This window comes from Bos javanicus, chromosome 2 (assembly GCF_032452875.1).
Source record: "Bos javanicus breed banteng chromosome 2, ARS-OSU_banteng_1.0, whole genome shotgun sequence".
Lineage (NCBI taxonomy): Eukaryota > Metazoa > Chordata > Mammalia > Artiodactyla > Bovidae > Bos > Bos javanicus.
Genome location: NC_083869.1, coordinates 64,613,123 through 64,634,058, shown reverse-complemented (window position 1 = coordinate 64,634,058; position 20,936 = coordinate 64,613,123). Strand labels below are relative to the sequence as shown.

Genomic DNA, 20,936 nt, shown 5'->3' with positions numbered 1-20,936 from the left:
GGAGACAGAAGAGATGCACGTTGGATCCCTGGGTCAGGAAGATCCCCTGGAGAAGGAAATGGCAACCCACTCCAGTATTCTTGCCTAGAGAATCCTATGGACAGAGGAGCCTGGAGGGCTACAGTCCATAGGGACACAGAGTCGGACACGTCTGAAGTGACTTAGCATGCATGAAGGAGAGGACAAAAATGAGGGGAATAAGAAGGTAAGAACTTGAAGTCAATCAGGAATGCCATGCAGCAGATTGTTTCTCATCAGCAAAGAGCCAAAGTCAGACCTAGGTGTTTCAAACCCACAGCCATGGCAGGGGAGCCATCAAAGGCCACTGCGGGGCACCTTGATTATAAACTTTCCTTAGGTTCAAAAGCTCTCTGGCAATGGGCACATATGGGAAGGGCTTCTGCATTTGAGTCTGAAGATTTAGGAAAAATACTACTCAAGACGGGGTACTGAGTAGTACTGGGAACAAAGAAAGGTTAGATTGAAAAGTGGTTGAAACCAATGAGTTTGGTACTGAACTGGACCTAAGGTGTTTCAAGAGCTTTCAGTGTTATTCTAAAAGCTGTATTGGTGGTTCTCAATTCTGGTTGTGCATCTGAAACACCCTCAGGGTTTTATAAAAACCCAGATATTTAGCCTCCATCAATGGCACCCCACTCCAGTACTCTTGCCTGGAAAATCCTGTGGATGGAGGAGCCTGGTGGGCTGCGGTCCATGGGGTCGCGGAGAGTTGGACACAACTGAGTGACTTCACTTTCACTTTCACTTCACTTAGACTTAAAGACTTGGAATTTCCTGGGTTGTCTCATAGGCATCTGGTTTTTCAGAAGCTCCATTCCCGCATGCAATTCATCCCTCTTATGCTTGCAGATGTCATTGCTACATTTATATAGGAGTGAGTTATATCTCTCACTCCTAACTCATGGAGTTTGCCCTTTCTACTGGATGGTTCCCAATGGCGCATCAGCATGCCCTAAAATCTCTTGTCTTTTTAAAAGAGTTCCTCTTGTACAATGTCTCTCTCCAGCTATGACTCTCACCCATATTGGCTTGACTTCACCAGAAACCTTAGAAGAGCTATCTATCTCCATGATGTCTCCATGTCTTTACCTGCCTACCAACTCAATCAGAAACTGTTGTTACTAGGCTTTTAGCTAACCCATCCCTTGCCAGAGCCAGAGAGGATTTCTGTGTTTCCTCTCTCTTATTCTCCCCTCAGCATTCAACGAGGTTGTCCTTGAAACACGTTCTTCCTCAGGCATCTATGACACCTCATCGTTCTGATTTTTCTCCCAGCTCACTAGCTACTGTTTCCTGGTCTCATTTGCTGGCTCTTCTTCCTCTGCTGGACCACTAATAGAGAGGTGCCCCAGGGCTCTGTCCTCTGCCTCCTTAAGGTCCACCTTCATGGCCTTATTAAGTTCCACAAGGTAGAATGTCATCTATATTCTGATGACACTCAAATCTATATATCTAGCCCTGACCTTGGCCTTGGATAGCCAATTGCCTATCGAACATCATCACTTGAATGCTTAATAGGCATCTCAATTCGATATGGACACAGTAAATTGATGATGGTACATTTCTTTTCCCAAGTCACCTCTTCCCTAAGCCTTGCCTCTCTCAGAAATCTGGAACACCCCACGTTCAGTTACGAAGATCAAAAGCCTAAAAGTCATCCTTGTATCTCATTTTCTCTATATTCCACATCCAATACTTCAGTAATTCCAGTAGGCTTTACTTTTAAAATATTTTCTTATTTGACTATTTCTTGCCAGCATAGCATAGAGAAACTACACAACTGGAAATCAAATTCTCACACTTAATCTGATCTTGGGTAAGTTACCCAGCTCGCCTGGAACTCCAGTTTCATTATCTGTAAAATGGGGATACTAATCATATACATCTCACTCCACAGGGTTGCTATGAAGATTACAATATTGTATATGTGTACATGTGTACATGTGTGAAAATCATTACAAATCCCCACTAGTGCACTGACATTACTGTATAGTTTTATTGTTTTTACTCCCTGTTAGTCCTAAGTTGCCCAACTAGACCAGTCTAATAATATGTTTTGTTTGGAATCTGAAACAACCTCCTACCTGATCTTCTCTACCTCTGTCCTACTGCTGCTGCTAAGTCTGACTTTAGTCAAGTCTGACTCTGCGACCCTATGGATCATAGCCTGCCAGTGTCCTCTGTCCATGGGATTCTCAGTCCACAAACCAGCAAGAATTGTCTTTCTAAAGCACACATCAGATCATGCTACTTCCCTAGTTAAAAATCTCTACTGGCTTTCCTTTCCATGTATCATTATCTTAGAAGTCTTTACTGACCTAGAAGGCTTTAAAGGGTATAGCCTCTGTCTACTTCACTGAACTCAATTTCATTCCAGTTTTCAAATCTTATATCTTATTTCCCTAGGACAATGTTCTTACTTCTGTTCCCCTAAATTGCCAAGTTTTCTACCATCTCTGGGCTTTCACACTTACAATTTCTTCTTGTTCATCTTCCAGACACTTACACAGCCATCTCCTTTTTTTTAGTGATATTACCTCCACATGACTCAAAATGAGAAGCCATTGGAGATAAATACTTCTCCCATTTCCATCCCCAGAGTCTCTACTACTGTATCATCTCATTTTTTCTTATTCAGAGGGTCTTATTTATATATTCCTTGTTTGCTTATTTATTATTTTATTTAAGTTTGTACATTTTGTCTGCATTCCCTGGGGTTGACTGGGGTTGAGGACCCTGAAAATTTATCAAATCCCAGTGTCTAGAATAGTGTTTGGCCCATAGAAGGCATTCAGTTAATATCTATTGACTAAAAAATCAACATATAATTGTGATGTGTGGCCAGATTTGAGAATCGTTATTCTAGACTACCTCATTTTAAACAGGAGTTACGATTAACAAGAATGCTTAAGCTTAGCACTTTAATTGTCCTACTTTCATGGAAAGTTTAACTGAGCCAAGAAAGCTATTCACTTTAACACATTTAATTGCCATATTTTTTCTGCACAGAGTAAATCTTTCCTATAAGAAGCTAAGTTCTTCTGACTTCAGGCTGTAGCTAGCTTAGGCTTCAGCATGAACCTGGAGGCTCAAAACTCCCAGATGGTCTCAGGCCAGTCCTCCTTCTGGCTAGAGTCTGAGAATGAGAGATGCAATGGGAGTTGAAAGTGAATATAGGGATGTTCAGGTTGATTTTTGGTCAAGTACGAAGTTGGTTAATGCATAGGGAGAAAGAGCTCTTGGTCCATAGGGAGAGGGTTTGGAGACAAGGAATTGTGCATTTCAAGGAACATGCCAAGAGCAAACCTGGGGCCTGAGGCCAAAGCCCAGGAGTAGAGAATAAGGAAGATACAAGGTCAAATCAATGGACTGTGAAGGTCAAGTCTGGGAAGAATCTTTCAATCAATGGTCCAGGATGGGGTAGAAGAAAGGAATGGCAGGGGCCTATGACATGGTGGTGCCATGTCAATGAAAATGGTGAGCTCTATTCTGAGAAAGCAGTCTCTGATAGCAGCCATAGAAATCTAAACTTTTCTTAAAAACAGAAAATACCATACTTAGCACTTAAGAGTTACAGAAAATGTCCAAGCAGCATCCAGATTGCCTATATGGTCCTTGTGGCATAGACATAAAATATATCAAATGGTTTCTCCAGCAGACATCAGGATCCCAAATGAAAATTATCATTTAGACCAAGGGGAAGCAGTTGCTGGGTGGTGATGTGAAGTGCCCTGCTCTTCTGCATCAACACTTGAAAAATGCCAAAACCAAGGCACTGAGTAGAGAAAACAACTGCTAAGAGAAGAAAAAAAAAAGTGTGACATGCATGTGTATATGAAATTATTATTTTGGCTGCTGGACAAGGAGTTCTTTTTGGAAGGTTAATAAATGTCTTATTTAGCAAATTACCTCGATGAGCCAGGGAACAGTGTGGAATGAGACCATGAATGAGGTACAGAGACCAACAGAGCTCTATGTAACAATATGATGGGGAGTATGGCAAGGGGAGAGGGAACTTGTGAGAAAAAGCTGGTCTCTGCCAGGAGGCTTGGAACTGAGAAGTGGCCAGTGAGGAATGCCCAGCAGCTGAGGGACTTGGAGGGAGCGCTCTCTAAAGGGTAAGTGCAAAGCCCTTAGCCTTGGGGACATTCTGCATGACTACATATTCTTTGTGGGATTGGATTTTTGGGAAAAGTGAGTAAAGTGGGTTCTGTTTCACCTGAGATTGATTCTGAAAGAAGAGGGATTGACAGTTGAATGGTATAGAAACACAGCCCCTGGAATGACCACAAGAGAGAATGACTCAGTAGGCGTGGGAGCACCAGACTTTCTTCAGGCTGGGGGATCTGATGCTTGGACAACATATACTTAATTCTCAAAGTCTGGGATGACTCGACTATAATCTAGGCTGTTCTTTAAAAGATTCATTTTATTCAAGTACAGTTGATTTACAATGTTGTGTTAATTTCTATACAGCAAAGTGATTCAGTTATACATATATATGCATTCTCTTTCATATTCTTTTCCACTTGGTCTATCACAGGGAACTGAATATAGTTCTCTGTGCTATACAGTTGAACCTTGTTGTTTATCCATTCTGTATATAATAGTTTGTATCTGTTATTTCCAAACTCTCAGTCTATCCCTGAATCAGTTCAGGCTGGCTTTGAATAATATTGTGATATTCATCAAGAACATAATATTAGAAGTCAAGTTTGTGTCTCTTCTTTTCTGCACCTGTTTGTGGAGCAGGAATGAATGAAATCAGCTTTCCATCACTCTGACAATCATAACTCTCTGCTTCCTACCACACCAGGGGCCAAGAGATTAAGGTACAAAAATATGATTGTTTCAAAAATACACTGATGGAAAAGAAAATATTTTTGTCTTTCTAAAATCTTGCTGCACGACATCAAAATTCACCAAAGTAATTTTGAAGCATTATGGTTAATTCACCGGCAATCTTCCAAAAGAGCATTTTGTTAAAGTGTAGAAATCTATGTGGGGGTCTGTGAGCAGCTCTGATTACAGTCTATCAAAATCAGTCTTTTATCGTCTCACAGTAATTGTTAACTTATGCAAAGGGTTCTATACAGAGAACACAAATACTAAATCTTAAAAAATAAAGTAACACAAAATTCTTGAAACAATCAGAGGATGTATAACTGTGTCTGTGTGTTTGTGTATGTGATATGATTTCTTTTTATTATCGGTTTAGGTAGACAATAGTGACTACTATTAGGAGCAAGGAGAGAGTTCTTTACTATTCAGTAAAGAATTTTAGGGAACAAGTCATGACATTGTGACTAGAGAACATTAATTTAGGAAATAAAATATTTTTTTAATTAAAATTGCAGGGCTTAATGGCACTTAGAGATATCATCTATTGCATCCAACTGATCCTGGAGGCAAGAGTTGTTGCCTGAAGTGTAAAGATCTCTGTGAAAGAAAAAAGAAAACAAAAAACTGTTCTCTCTTACTCAGTGAGGGTTTAAAAAACATTTGCTGCCAAAGATATTTTTTAGAAACCTCTTAGCTTGATTAAATAAAATATCCTTCAAAAGTTGTCTCAGTGACAATTAGATGAACTAAAAGCAATTCTGACTGTGATCATCAATAAGACTAACAATTTAAGTATGTGGTTCTAGGTAAATTGTAATATCAATTCATTTCTACAATTAAATCCAGTTAATTCAACATCAAGACAAATCTGAGTTCTCAAAACTCTCAGATAACAGCCTCAGTTTCCCTTGAGAAGGCCTTTCTACCTTTCACAGTGATTATCTTGAAAATGACAAATGAGAACCTTTCGGGAAACAGGTGAATATTGGCCCTTTGCTCAAAAGGAACTGCCAGAGGGTCCCTAAGTTGACCTCTCTTCTGCCCCATATGTGACCTCACACACTAAACCTTCAGTCACTCTGGCGTGGAACAGCTGAAGTTTTTCATTCATAGTTCTTGTATTAATGATTGTACTTAGATAAAGAGGAGAAAAATCATGTAAGGAAAGGTAGGGGCCTTGGAGTAGGAGGATAGAAAAGACCATAGGCCAGGCACTGTTGTACAAATATTAACTCACTCAGCCCTCATTACTTCCCTGTAAGGTAAGTTACTGTTTTCCCCAGTTTTGCAGTTGAGGCAACAGAGGCATAGAGTCTAATTGATTTGCCCAAGGATTCAAAACTAGAAAATAATAAAATTGAAATTCAAACCAATCTGTGGGAATCTGTCTCCAAAGTCCATAATCTTATTCCTTTCACTTTACTATTGCTGAGGAAATTAAAGTAAAAATGGCATGCATCTAGAGACAACACGGTAAGTTAGGATTAGGGACAGAACTGCAGAAGTCAGTAAAAGAAAAGAAGATCTTCCAAGGTCATGTTTCTTTATATTACCGCAGGAAGTTTCAGGATTCTGTAGACCCTGTGGTGAAAGTGAAAGTTGCTCAGCCGTGTCCAACTCTTTGCAACCCCATGGACTGTAACCCACCAGGCTTCTCTGTCTGTAGAATTCTCCAGGCAAGAACACTGGAGCTACATTTTTAGATATTGGCTGAGGCCCCATTGTGCCTAGTTTAAGAAGAGGTGGCCTTACCATAGTCCTTGCTTAAAAATAATTACGTTCCAGTATTATATGCAAACAAAACATTTATTGAAAGGAGGTAAGTCAACTCACAGAACAAAGCATCTTTGCTGGATCTTTCAGCATGTGAACTAATAACTAAAATGCTCTTTGAGGGCTGCTATAAACATTCAGGAATTAATAGCTGAAATGATGTCAAATGCCACTAAGTAACAGACCAGAGGTGTGGAACTGTTTTGAAGGACTACAGCGGTCAAAAACCCTCCTTAAAGTACCCTTAGTGCAACTTCACCTCTATTTATTTATGTTTTATATGTTGAACTTCAGCATAAGCTTTTTCTGTTTTTTGAAGAAATAGCTCTACTGCTTAACATTATTTTTCTTATAATTGTCCTTACACAGTATTCAATAGTTTGTTTATTCATTCATTTATTCAATTGTTAGGTATTGGGAAAATAAAGCAAGAATATCACTCAGCCTTCCTTCAAGGAACTTGCAATTTTAGGGAAACTGATCTAGTTTGAGGGCCATACCGAAGTTAAGATGAATTCTTGTCTTATGTACTCTTTTCAAGGCAAGACAGTCATAGTTACTAGGTTAGGACTCATTCAGTGAAACAAATTTTAACGTTATGCTCATCATTGACAAAGGCATCTCAATGGCAGCTACTAGATCCTATTAGTCTGGGAGAACTAAGAAAGGGAGATTTATCCTTTCTCAAAAGCAGTGCCAATAAAAGAAGTAGAATGCGGTTATTTTTCTTTAAACGTGTAGAAAATGGTTCCATTTCTTACCTCTAGAGCTTTCAATCTTTCTAACAGCCATTTGGTCTTGCCTTTCCCCTCATCTGCACTGCTCCCTTCACTCCTCGAGTCCTCATCTAGCGCCATGTGACGGCCTTCCAAAGCCGCCTTGTGTTTTCGCTCTTCTTCTGACAGTTTTTCCTGAAGCAAGAAAGAATTGTTGTTTTTAGTAATCTTTACTGAAAAATAAGAAAGAGTTTAAGGCTGAAAAGTCTGGAACCTTCCTACTCTTTTTGCTTTCTTTCCAGGGCTGAGGTAGAGAAAATTTTGCTAAACAAATTCTGAGTGGTGCTTGTATTAGTGGTGCTTAATACTATAAACACAAGAGATAACTTTAATGAATTTTGGCAGGTCAAGTCATTGGGTTACCACCACTGAATGCACATGTCCTCTGCCCTGCTGGAGAAGTGACTGAGCCCACAAAGTTGTAGGTGAAGTCATGTGGTTAATTCACTCAGATCTGCACTGTGAAAGTCAGCTCTGCTCTAAACTGCGGGTAAGTCAGTCAGTCTTGATACCTGTGAATAGCTTAGTTCTGCAAAACAAGATCATCAAAGTCACTGGACGTGCAACCAGTATAAGGTAAAAGAAAATATGACAAAATATCTAAATGGTAAAGATCTCAGAATTCTATGCTGAAACCACTTAGTTCCTTCTGCTCAATAATGACATGGCTCTTAAGGGCCCTATATAGAGCCCCCTTTCTAGAAACTACTTCGGGATCTGTAGTATAGCCTTGAGGCAGACATAAAATGTTATCTTGCCTGGCCTCCCTGTTTGTTGGTGGCTCCTTACTCAACCCTGTCACTTGCAGCTTTTTGGAAGTTGGGAAGTATTAATTTCAGCCTCATGACTGGCTCTTGCTTTCAAGGTAAAAATAAATGTCAAGAGCATATCATATGAAAAAAGATATCTCATCCACTTTTATACATACATCAAGACACTGTGCTACAGAATCTGGTGTCATCATTCCATTACGCTTTTTAACTCTAACCAGAATGCTGTAGAAATCTTTGTATTGATACAGCTGGTTGCCAACTATGTGGGCTAAACTGGATTTCAGTGGTGAGAGGTTTCTTTATATTCAGCACTAGACTGATATCATTTGCAAATATAAAAGTATTAAGAGATAGGATTCTTAATAAACCCACTGGGAAAAGAACAGCATAAGCAGGAAAAAAAAACACAAACAAACAGGTTTTTTAACTGTGTTCATAAAAGTGTTTTGCGTGTTCTGAAATTATTTAACTTCTTTTTTGAAAATAAAATATGAAGGAAAAAATTTGATGTATATGTACACATGTATAAGTATACTTGCATGTATAAATACATAAAACATTGGAGACTATATAGAAACTTAACCCATGTTAATCTGTTTCCTAACAGATTTCAAGATATAATTTCCATTTCTTTATATAAATGTGCAATTGACTAAGAAGGTGATAGCTCTTTATAAAATCCGGCCTGGGTGTATCCACATACAATGTACAGGTGTGTCCACTTTTGTAGCTGGAGTTAGTTCGGTTCAGATACAAGCTCAACAAGTTTAAAGTGCAGATCCCCAAGCCAAGACAAACATCCAGGACTGTATTTTTATAGCTTTGATTCTTTAAGGTTTGTTCACTCATCAGACCTTCATTTCCATGATGACTTGAAATCTGCAGTTACAACTCAATTTATAAATACAATATTGTAAAGTTAAAAAAAAAAAAGAAATAAAGAGGTCCTTCTATTTCTCTTTTAAGATTCGAGAGCACTATACTTAAATGCTAAATTGGGATTACAAAGCAAGCTTTAAAAAAATATATCATCTACCACTATTTCTATGTGTGTGTATATGCACAGAAGTAATTAGGATTCTACTTAATTAAATAGAATTATTCTATCTAATTAAAACAAACAAAGAAAAGTCATTGGTATAAACTGAAAGCCAAAAGACTTTGGGATATGGCAGCCAGATTCCACATCTACCATTTATCAGCTTTGCAAATAATATTGGGCAAACTACTTAATTTCAATAACTCTTGGTGTCTTTGTCTCCTAAATGCTTAAATGAGGTTAACAGCCTCACACATAACATGCACACATCTACAGTCAATTCTCATTATTCATGATAGTTGTGTTCACTGAATTAACAAATACTGAATCATTGCTCCTAGGGGAGATATAGGGTTAGGTTTCTGGAGGCCTTTGGTTGCAACAGTTTCATCACTAATCAATACGTAATCTTGTTTTATGAGTGTTTCTATTTAAAGACATCTTGTTTAACATATATTGTTGATTAATTAGCACTGAACTAACCACAAAAGGCACTATAACTCATGCTTAAACAAAGCTTATCTAATAGCCATTTTCTCCATGAGGCACATCACAGCCTTCTTGCACTTCGGAAAATTAGATAGCAGTTCACACCATGTTTGGGGACTATTTTCAACAGTGAGACCACTCACAAAAAAATATAAAAAAGTGGCACTAAACAGAGTGTTAAAGGACACATTTCCAGTGGGAGAGCTGAAAAAAGAAGGCAGGACATTGCTTTGGTTGACCTAAGCTGGGATAATACAGGTATTGAATAACTTAAAGCTTTCACCCCTCTGCAAATGTCCATGAATAACCATGAAAGCACAGCAGGCTTTCATTTTGGGGTTGCAAATAAATTTTCGGTAGTAAGTGAATTCAGAAAGTCCAAAAATAATGAGGACTGGCTATATGTATGCATACACTCACATTAAAGTGTCTAGGCACAGTGCCTAAATATTATTATATGAACAAACTGGACACAATTCAGGATAGTATAGATTATATATGAGTATTTAGGTTACATAAAATTCAAGGGTCACTTTACATAATTGAAGAAAGGGTGATCAATGATGACTAGGAGGAGTGATTTTGTAGAAATGGAAATGACTTATGCTTTGGTGGAGTGATACAACTTGAATAGGTAGAGAGGCATAGGATGGGAGTTCTGGTTAAAGAGAAAATTGGAACAAAGGCCCCTAGTCAGGAATGCATTTTGTCCTTATTGGTTCATGAGGAAACCGGTTTGATTACCTTGCAAGAAAAACTGAGAGGCAGGTAATAGAACCGGAGAGTAAAAGAAAAGGGTTACTGGAAATGAGAAAGAAAAATTCAGATATCATTCATTAATTCATTATTTGTCCTATAAATGTTTCTTAAACACAAAGTATTGGACATTTGATAGTCTAGTACTAGAGGTATGGCAAACAAGACAAAGTTTCTATAGTCTATGAATTTGTATCCTAAGTGTGGGAAACACAATCAACTCCAAGTCAAATCAGTAAGCTCTATAACTGCAGCCAGTGGTATGTTTAGGGACAATATGAGATACGGTGTCATCAGTGTAAGGCATGTCTGAGGAGGTGGTCATTTAAGCTGAGACCAAATGATGGGAAGGAAGCAGCTGGACAATGGTCTGGGAGAAAAACACTTCAGGTAGAAGAAACAGCAAAGCAAGTACCCAGTGGCAGGGCTAAGCTTGTCTTGCTGACCAGTTGAGGGAGAGTCTATGTGATGGAGCATAGGAACTCTTAAGAGTAAAGAACAGCACAGAATGAGATTAGAGAGAACATGGCAGTCTTTCAAGGCATGGAAAGGGGGTTTGGTTCTATTTTAAGTGCAGTAAAGAGGAACTGGAGGCTAAGTAGGGGAGTGATAAGTTCTGGTTTACATTTTAGAAATGGCATCTTAACTGCTACAATGGACAATGGGCTGTGGAAGGAAGGAGCCAGGAGACCAGCTGGGAGGGTTTTCTACAAGAAGGAATAAAAATTAGGAATGCTCTGAAAGTATTGGATGGGAACTCACCAAAACCAGTTCTCATACTGGATGGTAGGCCAGACGCCCTGGATTTAAAACCCTGGTTTTACAATTGTGCCCCTTGCCGGGCAAAACATTCAATCTTTTCAATTCCTCACTTTCCCCCAGATACAAAATGAAATGGATGGACTAAATGTCCCTTGCAATATAAAGGTTCTAAGAATTCAATTATTCAAGACACAACTTTCAGGGAGGAAAAGTTATTAATATGCTCAATGGTAACAGAAATGACAAGAATGACAAGAGGACACAAAAAGGACCTCTACGTTTTATAATAAGAAGGCTGTTAGTGGGAACTTGAGAGCTATTTGACTCAAGTGCGACGATGGTAACCAAATTGTCAGTGGTTATGCAAAAAGTGAAAAGAGAAAATAGCAGCAATTTTCTCAGATGCTTATTTGAAAGAGTGGCAGGGAAGGAAAGGAAATATAAAGAACTACAGCCAAAGAGCATTGAAGAGACAAGTGGAAACCTTGATTTCAAGATGCAGAAAATTGAGTTGTTTGAAGAAATAAAGAGAACAGGTGGAACTAAAGAGATGCTAGCAATGTGGTATGAAGATAGGAAGAGATCTCCCAAGCAGAGAAGGCAGAGCATTTCGAAGGGCTTTGAAGGAAAAGTCAATGTTTTTTTTTTAATGTAGTTCCCTGCAAAATATCATGTCACAGCGTAATCTCCCAGTTAGTACTGCTAAGTCCTTAGTTAGTGTCTAGCCTGAGTTCTTAAAGAACAAGGATTTAAACGCACGTAGTCCATTTGAGACATGCAAAAAACATCAGTTTGGAAGTGACTTAAGCAAGGGAGCCACTGGGGGCATATTACTAACCAACTGAAGTTAAATCCATGGAAACTCAGGGAAATGGAACAAAACACAGAGCTCAGAATCATCCCACCCTAGGGCTAAGGGTGTATGTGTGTGTGTGATCAGTCACGTCTGACTCTTGTGACCCCAGAGACAGTCACCTGCCGGACTCCTCTGTCCATGGGATTCTCCAGGCAATAATACTAGAGTGGGTTGCCATTTCCTTCTCCAGGGGATCTTCTCAACCTAGGAATCAAACCCAGGCCTCCTGCATTATAGGCAGACTCTTTACCAACTGCAAGGGAGTTGGGACATTCATGCACCAACCTCCAAAGAATCAGTAATTGGGGGCGGCTCCTGGGGTGTCAGTCTCCAGGCTGCCACAGGCAGTAAGGTTTTTAAAAATACTTCTCACATAAAAGCGCTCTTCAACACACACACTGATAGCTAGAGATCTCGGGAGCACTCTGGATGACTTTGGGGTATGGGCAGAGCGTCGTCAATGTCCTCTACAAGCAGAGAGGAGATTTGTGACTGCTTTATATGACCCCACCAGGAAAGAAAGCCACATTTGTACATTTCTCAGGCTTAAACGCACATTTTATTGTGTTTCAATTCTATTAATAAAATGCCCTAAAATCAATCCAGTAAGCGCTATAGAGTTATCCATCCTATCCTTTTCTTTACTCTTGTCTCTTTAAGCACATACCAATGAGAGTGTTGGAGTGTAATGTAATATTGAGGAGGAAGACAAATGGAAAGGACATATTAAGTAAACAGATGAGCAAAAGAGGAAAATAGGTGGAGAGAAACAAGGAGAAGGGGGAGTTGTGGGAGAGTTGGACAGCTAAACCCCACTGACAGATGACTACTGTCGATTTCAGACAGGACAGCTGTTGGATTTATACTATGCTTAAAAAGCATGACCATATTTTAAAAAATTAAGTATATGAATTCTATACACACATAAATAACCCATTTCAACCAGAAATATTAGTCTCTTTTCTATTAATAATTAATCTCCTGTGATTTACCTGGTAAAAAGAGAGCAGGACAGAGGTCAGAAACATATTTTAAATAAAATATATTCTTCATATAAACCTCTAACAGGGAAACAATACAAATGAGCCAAGTCCACTCCTGAGAATGGCAAACTGTGAAGAGAATAAGTTGATTCCAGAGGTGACCTGTTTTCATGTTTCAGTCCTTTATGGACTTTAATCAGCAGTGAATTCTATAAAAGTGAGGCCACCACAAAACACTTTCACTCCCCACATATTTCATATATGGTTGAGACCATAAGCTTGTTGCTCTCAACAAATACCAGCGGGTGCAGGAAGTTAAAGATTTAGAAGTTCAGTTAGTATCCAAGGGTTTAAATCAAACTCTGGCTTGAAGGTACATAAAGCAATCCTTGGAGCTATAAGTTTCTTTAAGCGGTTACCAGGGCAATGATTCACCTGTGGGGCAGCCCTTATCTTTTGTTCTCACGTAGTCAGCATCATCAGACCTATGTAAAATAATATTGATCAACACAAAGCTCTCAGGTGCACCAGCTCAGCTCAGATAGATGACAGTCCGGGGGGCTCAGTTAGTTCAAAGAGCAGGCAGGACAGCCCCTTATGGATGGCCAGCTACTATTCAAAAACATCATTGAGGAAAGTGATCATAAGACCCTGCTTCCAAATTATGTCCTATTCATCTTTTGGTCACCAGCTTCCCCTAGCCCAGCACAATGGGATTCAGCCATTCATGAAGTCATCTTACTTTATAACTAGTTAATTAATCCATCCATCCAATACATATGTACTGAGTACCTTTTGTATGCCAGGCACTATGGAAGATGCCAGAGGTAGAAAGGTGAATAAAAACACATGTGGAGCCTGTGTTCATGAAGCTTAGAGTCTTGTAGAAGGAGACAGTAATCAAAATGTCACCAGCAAATATAAAATAACACTGTGATGTGTGCTGGGAAGAAGAGATTCCAGGAGCTCTGAAAAATCATTACTAGAGGGATGCCAGAGAGGTTAGGAAAGCCAATGCTCATGTTTACCACCATGGCAGTTAACCAGGAAATGCCCATGAGGTTGGGGAGGGAGAGAGAAATTTTTAAAAAGTCTGAAAGGAGGTATGTGTAACTGGGGAGGAAAGTGAAGCTCAGTGGACTAATGAGACCATGCCACAGGCCAAGGAAAGTTGCCATTACTCCAAGGGCAATAAGAAGCCATGGACTGTTTTCATGCACGTGTGTGTGTGTGCACATGCACACACATGATACAGGGTGGGGGAAGTTGACAAGGCAGGATCTGTTTTCTAAAATAGATCCCTGGTAAAGTGTGGAGGATGGATTGGAGTGAGGTTAACATAGACATGGGGAAAATAAGATGCTACTGCAATAGTCTAAACAGGAGTAGACTGACCCATGATTAAAGTGACAGTTTCACAAAATGAGACCTCATAGTCTGTAATTATCTTATGACTTTGATTCTTTAATATGCAGTTACTCCAAGAATGACAAATACTAAAATTTCCTTAGGTCACTGTTGTTGGCTGGCATCAGTCAGTCATTGATCAATGGGTGTGGGGAGCAAAGTGTGGCTTCTTTAAAACACAGATACCTTGGCCAACTTTGGCCCCAGTGGATTACAATATCTAGGAGTGAGGCCAGGGATCTGTAATTTTAGAAAGCACCTCAGGTAATACTAATCTACGTCCAAATTTAAGAGCTTCTGGACAAAGATGCTTCAATATATAAGATAAATCATTTTTACTTTAGATGAGCTTTTGAGGTTGTCCATTTGATTTAATTCTTATAATTATTCTACAGAATAAACAGAATAATTATAAGAATGTTGCAGAATTGCCTGGTGTACAAGCTTGGCCTTAACATGGTGGCACTGCTGCCTTCCAGCCCATCAACTGGGGGAGTGACATTAGGTCTGAGCCCAGGACTGCGAGGATCATTAAAGATCAAAAATTTGGGCAAAGGGGAAAGGCAGTGTATGCCACATGTGGACAAAACTTGGTATTCCATTTGATAGGATAAAGGGAGCGTCAGCCTCCTCTGTTTCTTGAGGGCCATCAAATTCCATCTCACTGTGATCTATTCTAATCCAGAGTGGGAAGAGACCCATTTTAGTTTTAGAACAAATAGAAATAAAAAATTTGCATTCCAGTCCTAACTCTGCCACTAACCAGCTGTGTGATTTTAGTCAAGTCACATAACTTCTCTGTCCCTTAATTTCCTCATCTGTGAATAGAATATACAGAAATAGACTATCTCAAAGGTCCCTCCTAGCTTTAAATGTCTACGATTTTGATCATCTGTAAAAACTCAATTTAGAAGAGTAAGTATTTAAATACTACTGAAGTTCAGGAATGTTAATACAGAATGCCATTAAGGTTAGATCTGCCTAGGTAATAAAATCTGTTTGCTTCTTTCCAGAGTGTGTGTCTGTCTTCCTTGGGTAAAAACCTCCCCCACACTTTTTTTTTTTTTCTGTATACTTCTCTTGGGCCCTAGGATAGACATCACCTAATCTAATCTTTGCATTTTTTTCTTTTTTTGCATTTAGCATGTTTCATTCTCTGTCTGTACGAAAGGAAAGACCTGGTAAGCAATATTAAGGGAGAATTTAGTGAAAGATACTTGTAACACTCACAGGAAATCATGCCCAACGTGAGTCCTGTATGTGAAAAGAGCCTTTGCTTAGAGGAGGAATAATTTCAAGTATCTTATGGTTGCAAGTATTTTTTTTGAAATCACCCATCTCTCTATTTTTATTATTTTTAATTCTGATGGTCAACACAAAGCCAATATACAGAAACTCTACATATGTGGTAATAATAGTTATACTGTATTCCAGGTCATTCATTATTTTTCTAAAGGAGATTGTCCTTAGCTCCTACCATGAAAAGGAAGGAAGGAAGAAGGGAGGAAGAGAGTGAAGAGAGGAAGAGGAAGGGAAGGGAAAAGACCCACCTCAAATACACACAGTGTTCTAACTTGAAGATGGCAAAATGAAACCATGGGGATATGAAGAGATAACTATCTAACTCTGGAAAGACAGTCAGTCAAGGAAGCTGGAACATGTTTTTCATTTTGGATATCCAGCCATGTGTTAAATATCTGCCTACTAATTCATAGTAAAAATATAAAAATACATAATTTAAGACTGATCACATAAGGAAGAGACTTGGGTGGTATCAGCATAAAACATTAAGCCCTTTCCAGAACACAAAAGACATAAATAGCATCTAGTATTTGTAGAACACTTCAGAGTTAAGCCAAATCACCTCATGCATATCATTTAACATACTCACTGCCATGGGGACATAAGACAAACAGCCTAGGATCCCTTTATAGATAAGAAAACAGGTTCCAATAGGTTACAAAAGTATAACTGTTAGTCGCTCAGTTGTGTTCAACTCTTTGTGACCCCATGGACTGTAGCCCCAAGGCTCCTCTATCTCTCTAGGCAAGAATACTGGAGTGGCTTGCCATGCCCCTCTCCAGGGGATCTTCCTAATTTAGGAACTGAACTCAGTTCTCCTGCACTGTAGGTAGATCCATTACCATCTGAGCTGCTAGGGAAGGCCAATAGGTTACAGAGTCCTGTTAATATTTAGTGGCAGAGCCAGAATTTAATTACAGTGCAATTTCAAATGCCATGCTCTTTCTACAGGCCCAGTTACTTCTTTTGGACTTTCCCATGTACCTATAGATCTATCCCTACTGCTAATTCTATCTGAGAATCTGTGATCGTTATCCAACTGTGGGCCATGCTGCGAGACCACGTCTTTCTAAGGTTCCCTGGTCATTTATCTAGGGAGCAGGTGATTTTATCAGAGATGTTGGATCTGGCCTCAGATGACTATCAGCACGGTAGATTTAACAAACCACAACCATTTCCATAGTTAATAATGATTCAATTACTTCAAAACAGAAACATGTACCTACTATAAGAAAAATGAAAATGTAGAGGCCAGTCATCTAGCTGACAGCTGCCCCATTGAGCCCCGGTGGCTTCAGCCTCTGATTTACTTACTCATTTGTTGTCTGGTTGTGGGGAGGGTGCACAGAATATATCGCCACTTTAGCTAGCACTTCGGCAAACACCATAACAACATTCCCAGGGATTGCTAGCAGCTTTTGTTCAGGACTAGCATACTAAATTTTACGGGGGAAACATAACGTCAGATAAATCACAGGGTTTTAAAAGAACATCCAATTTGTTCACAGTTTAACATTAGTACTGTCAGGCAAAACATATAAAACTCTTCTTTTTCATCCCTGGATTTGACTTACAAAGTGAACTCAGCACACAGTAAAATCCCCAAGATTAAATGTGCATGATGGATAAGAGAACAAAGTATTTTCTTTATGTCTCTAATATGAACCACGACCATTGGCATATCAATTCATATCTACTCCACATTATTCTTCACTCAAAACACTCCTCAATACTGCCAACTGTCTTCCATATTGAACAACTCTGTGAAGGTACACTAATAAATTTTCAGATGATGCTTTTATTGCCTGTTCCATCTATCAGCAACATTTATTTCCTTTAAAAAAAAGTTCAATTCCAAAAACACTTTAAAGGAAAACTCTACTGTGGAATAGGATGATGTGAAAAAGTGAGCTGTAATTTTCATTATAGGCATGCTTCAGGTGGTAAGAAATCTAAAAAAAAAAAAAAAGCAACAGAAATGATGTCCTTGTAGCCCATAAATAGTTGTCTGAGTGTAACTCAAGCAGAAGGAAATCAAAAATGCTAAGAATGTTATGCAGGTGGAGAATTTCAGTAGTCAGTGGCTACACTTAAATGCTTGGACATCACTAAATATAATTCATAAGTTAACATCAAAATTTGCATTCAAAATCTATCTCTTTTTCCTCTTCTGCTCCCTTTCTCCCATCTTCCTAGCTTTCAGAGAGAGTTCATGGAACAGGAGAGCCAGATAGCCACCAGAGGAAAGAGCTTGGGCTCAGCAAAGGCCATCCCAAAACGAACAAATTATTAATTCCTTAACTAGTTAGTGGGCTTCCCTGGTGGCTCAGAGGTTAAACTGTCTGCCTGCAATGCAGGAGACCTGGGTTCGATCCCTGGGTTGGGAAGATCCCCTGGAGAAGGAAATGGCAACCCACTCCAGTATTCCTGCCTGAAGAATCCCATGGACAGAGGAGCCTGGTGGGCTACATTCCACAGGGTCAAGAAGAGTCAGACACGACTGAGCAACTTCACTCACTCACTAACTAGTTAGTGGTGGGTGGGTGCCTATATTACTGATGTCTTTATATACATCTCAACAGTCATATGTTTGCAATTCCCAGACAGAATTTTAAAGAAAATTTAAGCAATTAAAAAATATTTCTATCTCACTGTTCCCATAAATATATAGTGTCAGAAAACCAACATATCCAAATTTTTGTTTCAGAAAATATGATCAATACTATATGTATTCTTATTTTGACAATTATTGCCAGGTCCATATTTATATATCATCTGAGTTTGTTAAACTGAACTGAACTGACAAGTCTCTCCTAAGAAACAATTAAGTGTTCAAATACAATATTATTATTATTATTATAAATAATAGTTCAAAGCAAAGACATCATTTTGCTGACAAAGGTGCACATAGTCAAAGCTATAGTTTTTCCAGCAGTCATGTACAAATGTGAGAGATGGACCATAAAGAAGGCTGAGCACCAAAGAATCAATGCCTTCAAACTGTAGTGCTGGACTGTTTACAATAGCCAGGACATGGAAGCAACCTAGATGTCCATTGGCAGATGAATGGATAAGAAAGCTGTGGTACATACAAACAATGGAATATTACTCAGCTATTAAAAAGAATGCATTTGAATCAGTTCTAATCAGGTGGATGAAACTGGAGCCTATTATACAGAGTGAAGTAAGTCAGAAAGAAAAAACATCAATACAGTATATTAACACATATATATGGAATTTAGAAAGATGGTAACGATGATCCTATGTGCGAGCCATCAAAAGAGACACAGATGTAAAGAACAGACTTTTGGACTCTGTGGGAGAAGGTGAGGGTGGGATGATTTGAGAGAATAGCATTGAATCATGTATGTGAAATAGATTGCCAGTCCAGGTTCAATGCATGAGACAGGGTGCTCAGGGCTGGTGCACTGAGATGACCCTGAGGGATGGGATGGGGAGGGAGGTGGGAGGGAGGTTCAGGATGGGGAACACATGTACACCCATGACTGATTCATGTCAATGTATGGCAAAACTCACTACAATACTGTAAAGTAATTAGCCTCCAATTAAAATAAATAAATTAAAAAAATTTGGAATTCACATATGACAACCTGAAAAAAAAAATAAATGTAGTGCTGGAGAAATGTCTTGAGAGTCCCTTGGACAGCAAGGAGACCAAAGCAGTCAATCCTAAAGGAAATCAACCCTGAATATTTATTGGAAGGACTGATGCTGAAGCTGGAGCTCAGCATCCAGCTGATACTTAGGCCACCTGATGCAAAGAGCTGACTCATTGGAAAAGACTCTGATGCTGGGAGGGATTGGGGGCAGGAGGAGAAGGGGACAACAGAGGGTGAGACTGTTGGATGGCATCACCAACTCAATGGACATGAGTTTGAGCAAACTCCAGGAGATAATGAAGGACAGGAGAGCCTGGGGTGCTGTAGCCCATGGGGTTGCAGAGTCAGACATGACTTAGCGACTGAACAACATGGAGAAGAAAACTTATCATTTCAAATTCAATAAATAGATGTTATATGCAGTTCACTAGGTCCCAGTTACAACGTAAGACTCTTGGGGGTTGGCATGTTTTATAAACCACATCCCCATCATCATACAAAAGGCATTCAATAAATGTCCAATGTTGTTGGCGTGATGATGTTGAATAAGGAATGCTGCTGCTACTTCTTCTAAGTTGCTTCAGTCATGTCTGAATCTGTGCAGACCCATAGATGGCAGCCCACCAGGCTCCCCGGTCCCTGGGATTCTCCAGGCAAGAACACTGGAGTGGGTTGCCATTTCCTTCTCCAATGCATGAAAGTGAAAAGTGAAAGTGAAGTTGCTCAGTCGTGTCCAACTCTTAGCGACCCCATGGACTGCAGCCCACCAGGCTCCTCTGCCCATGGGATTCTCCAGGCAAGAGTACTGGAGTGGGTTGCCATTGACTTCTCCAATGCTTGAAAGTGAAAAGTGAAAGTGAAGTTGCTCAGTCGTGTCCAACTCTTAGCGACCCCATGGACTGCAGCCTACCAGTTTCCTCCGTCCATGGGATTTTCCAGGCAAGAGTCCTGAGTGGGTGAATAAGGAATGACATCACCCCAATTTACTTCTGATGACACTGTGCTCAAGCTTAATGCTGAACTACCTAAATATTCTTAAGTACTTTCAACAGAAAACTATTTTAAGCCAGTATTTTGCTAATAGAAACAAGAAGCAACGGACTGATGGAATATTTGCATAATAGGTAAAGCACCACTATATTGATTTCCACTTCAAGAAAATAAGATTTTGCTTGTTTATCCTTTAAGGGACAGCACACCACAAGGATCTCACCCAGAAGCCCATATTTTATGCCATGTAACTATCTATCCTAAAGTGCCCTGGGAGTTTCTGGAGACTTACACACTCCTAATCAAGATACTCGGTTCCTCCCTGCTTCCTCTTTCCTGGAGTTACCTAAAAGAAAAGCTCTAATGAGGTGCATTAGTTGTACTTTTGAAAGTCAGAGATGAATTATCTAGTTAATTCTCTTGGGGGCTCATGTCAGAACAGAGAGTAGCTTCACTTATTTGCACCTAAATGGAACTTTAAGATAAAGCAAGAATATTACATTTTTTTCTAATAAAATTTACATAATACCTGCTCTCTGTAGTCAGG

General features: G+C 39.4%; 1 protein-coding gene across 5 annotated transcripts in view; it reads right to left on the bottom strand.

Moving 5' to 3' along the window:
- The window catches only part of NCKAP5 (NCK associated protein 5), a 1,114,793-nt gene that overhangs the window by 329,668 nt on the left and 764,189 nt on the right, over positions 1–20,936 (bottom strand). For all 5 annotated transcript variants that reach the window (XM_061439579.1, XM_061439562.1, XM_061439566.1 and 2 more), the window contains one exon: positions 7,398–7,547. In XM_061439579.1, the coding sequence (XP_061295563.1) occupies positions 7,398–7,547 (150 nt within the window). The remainder of the gene's footprint in view (positions 1–7,397; positions 7,548–20,936) is intronic.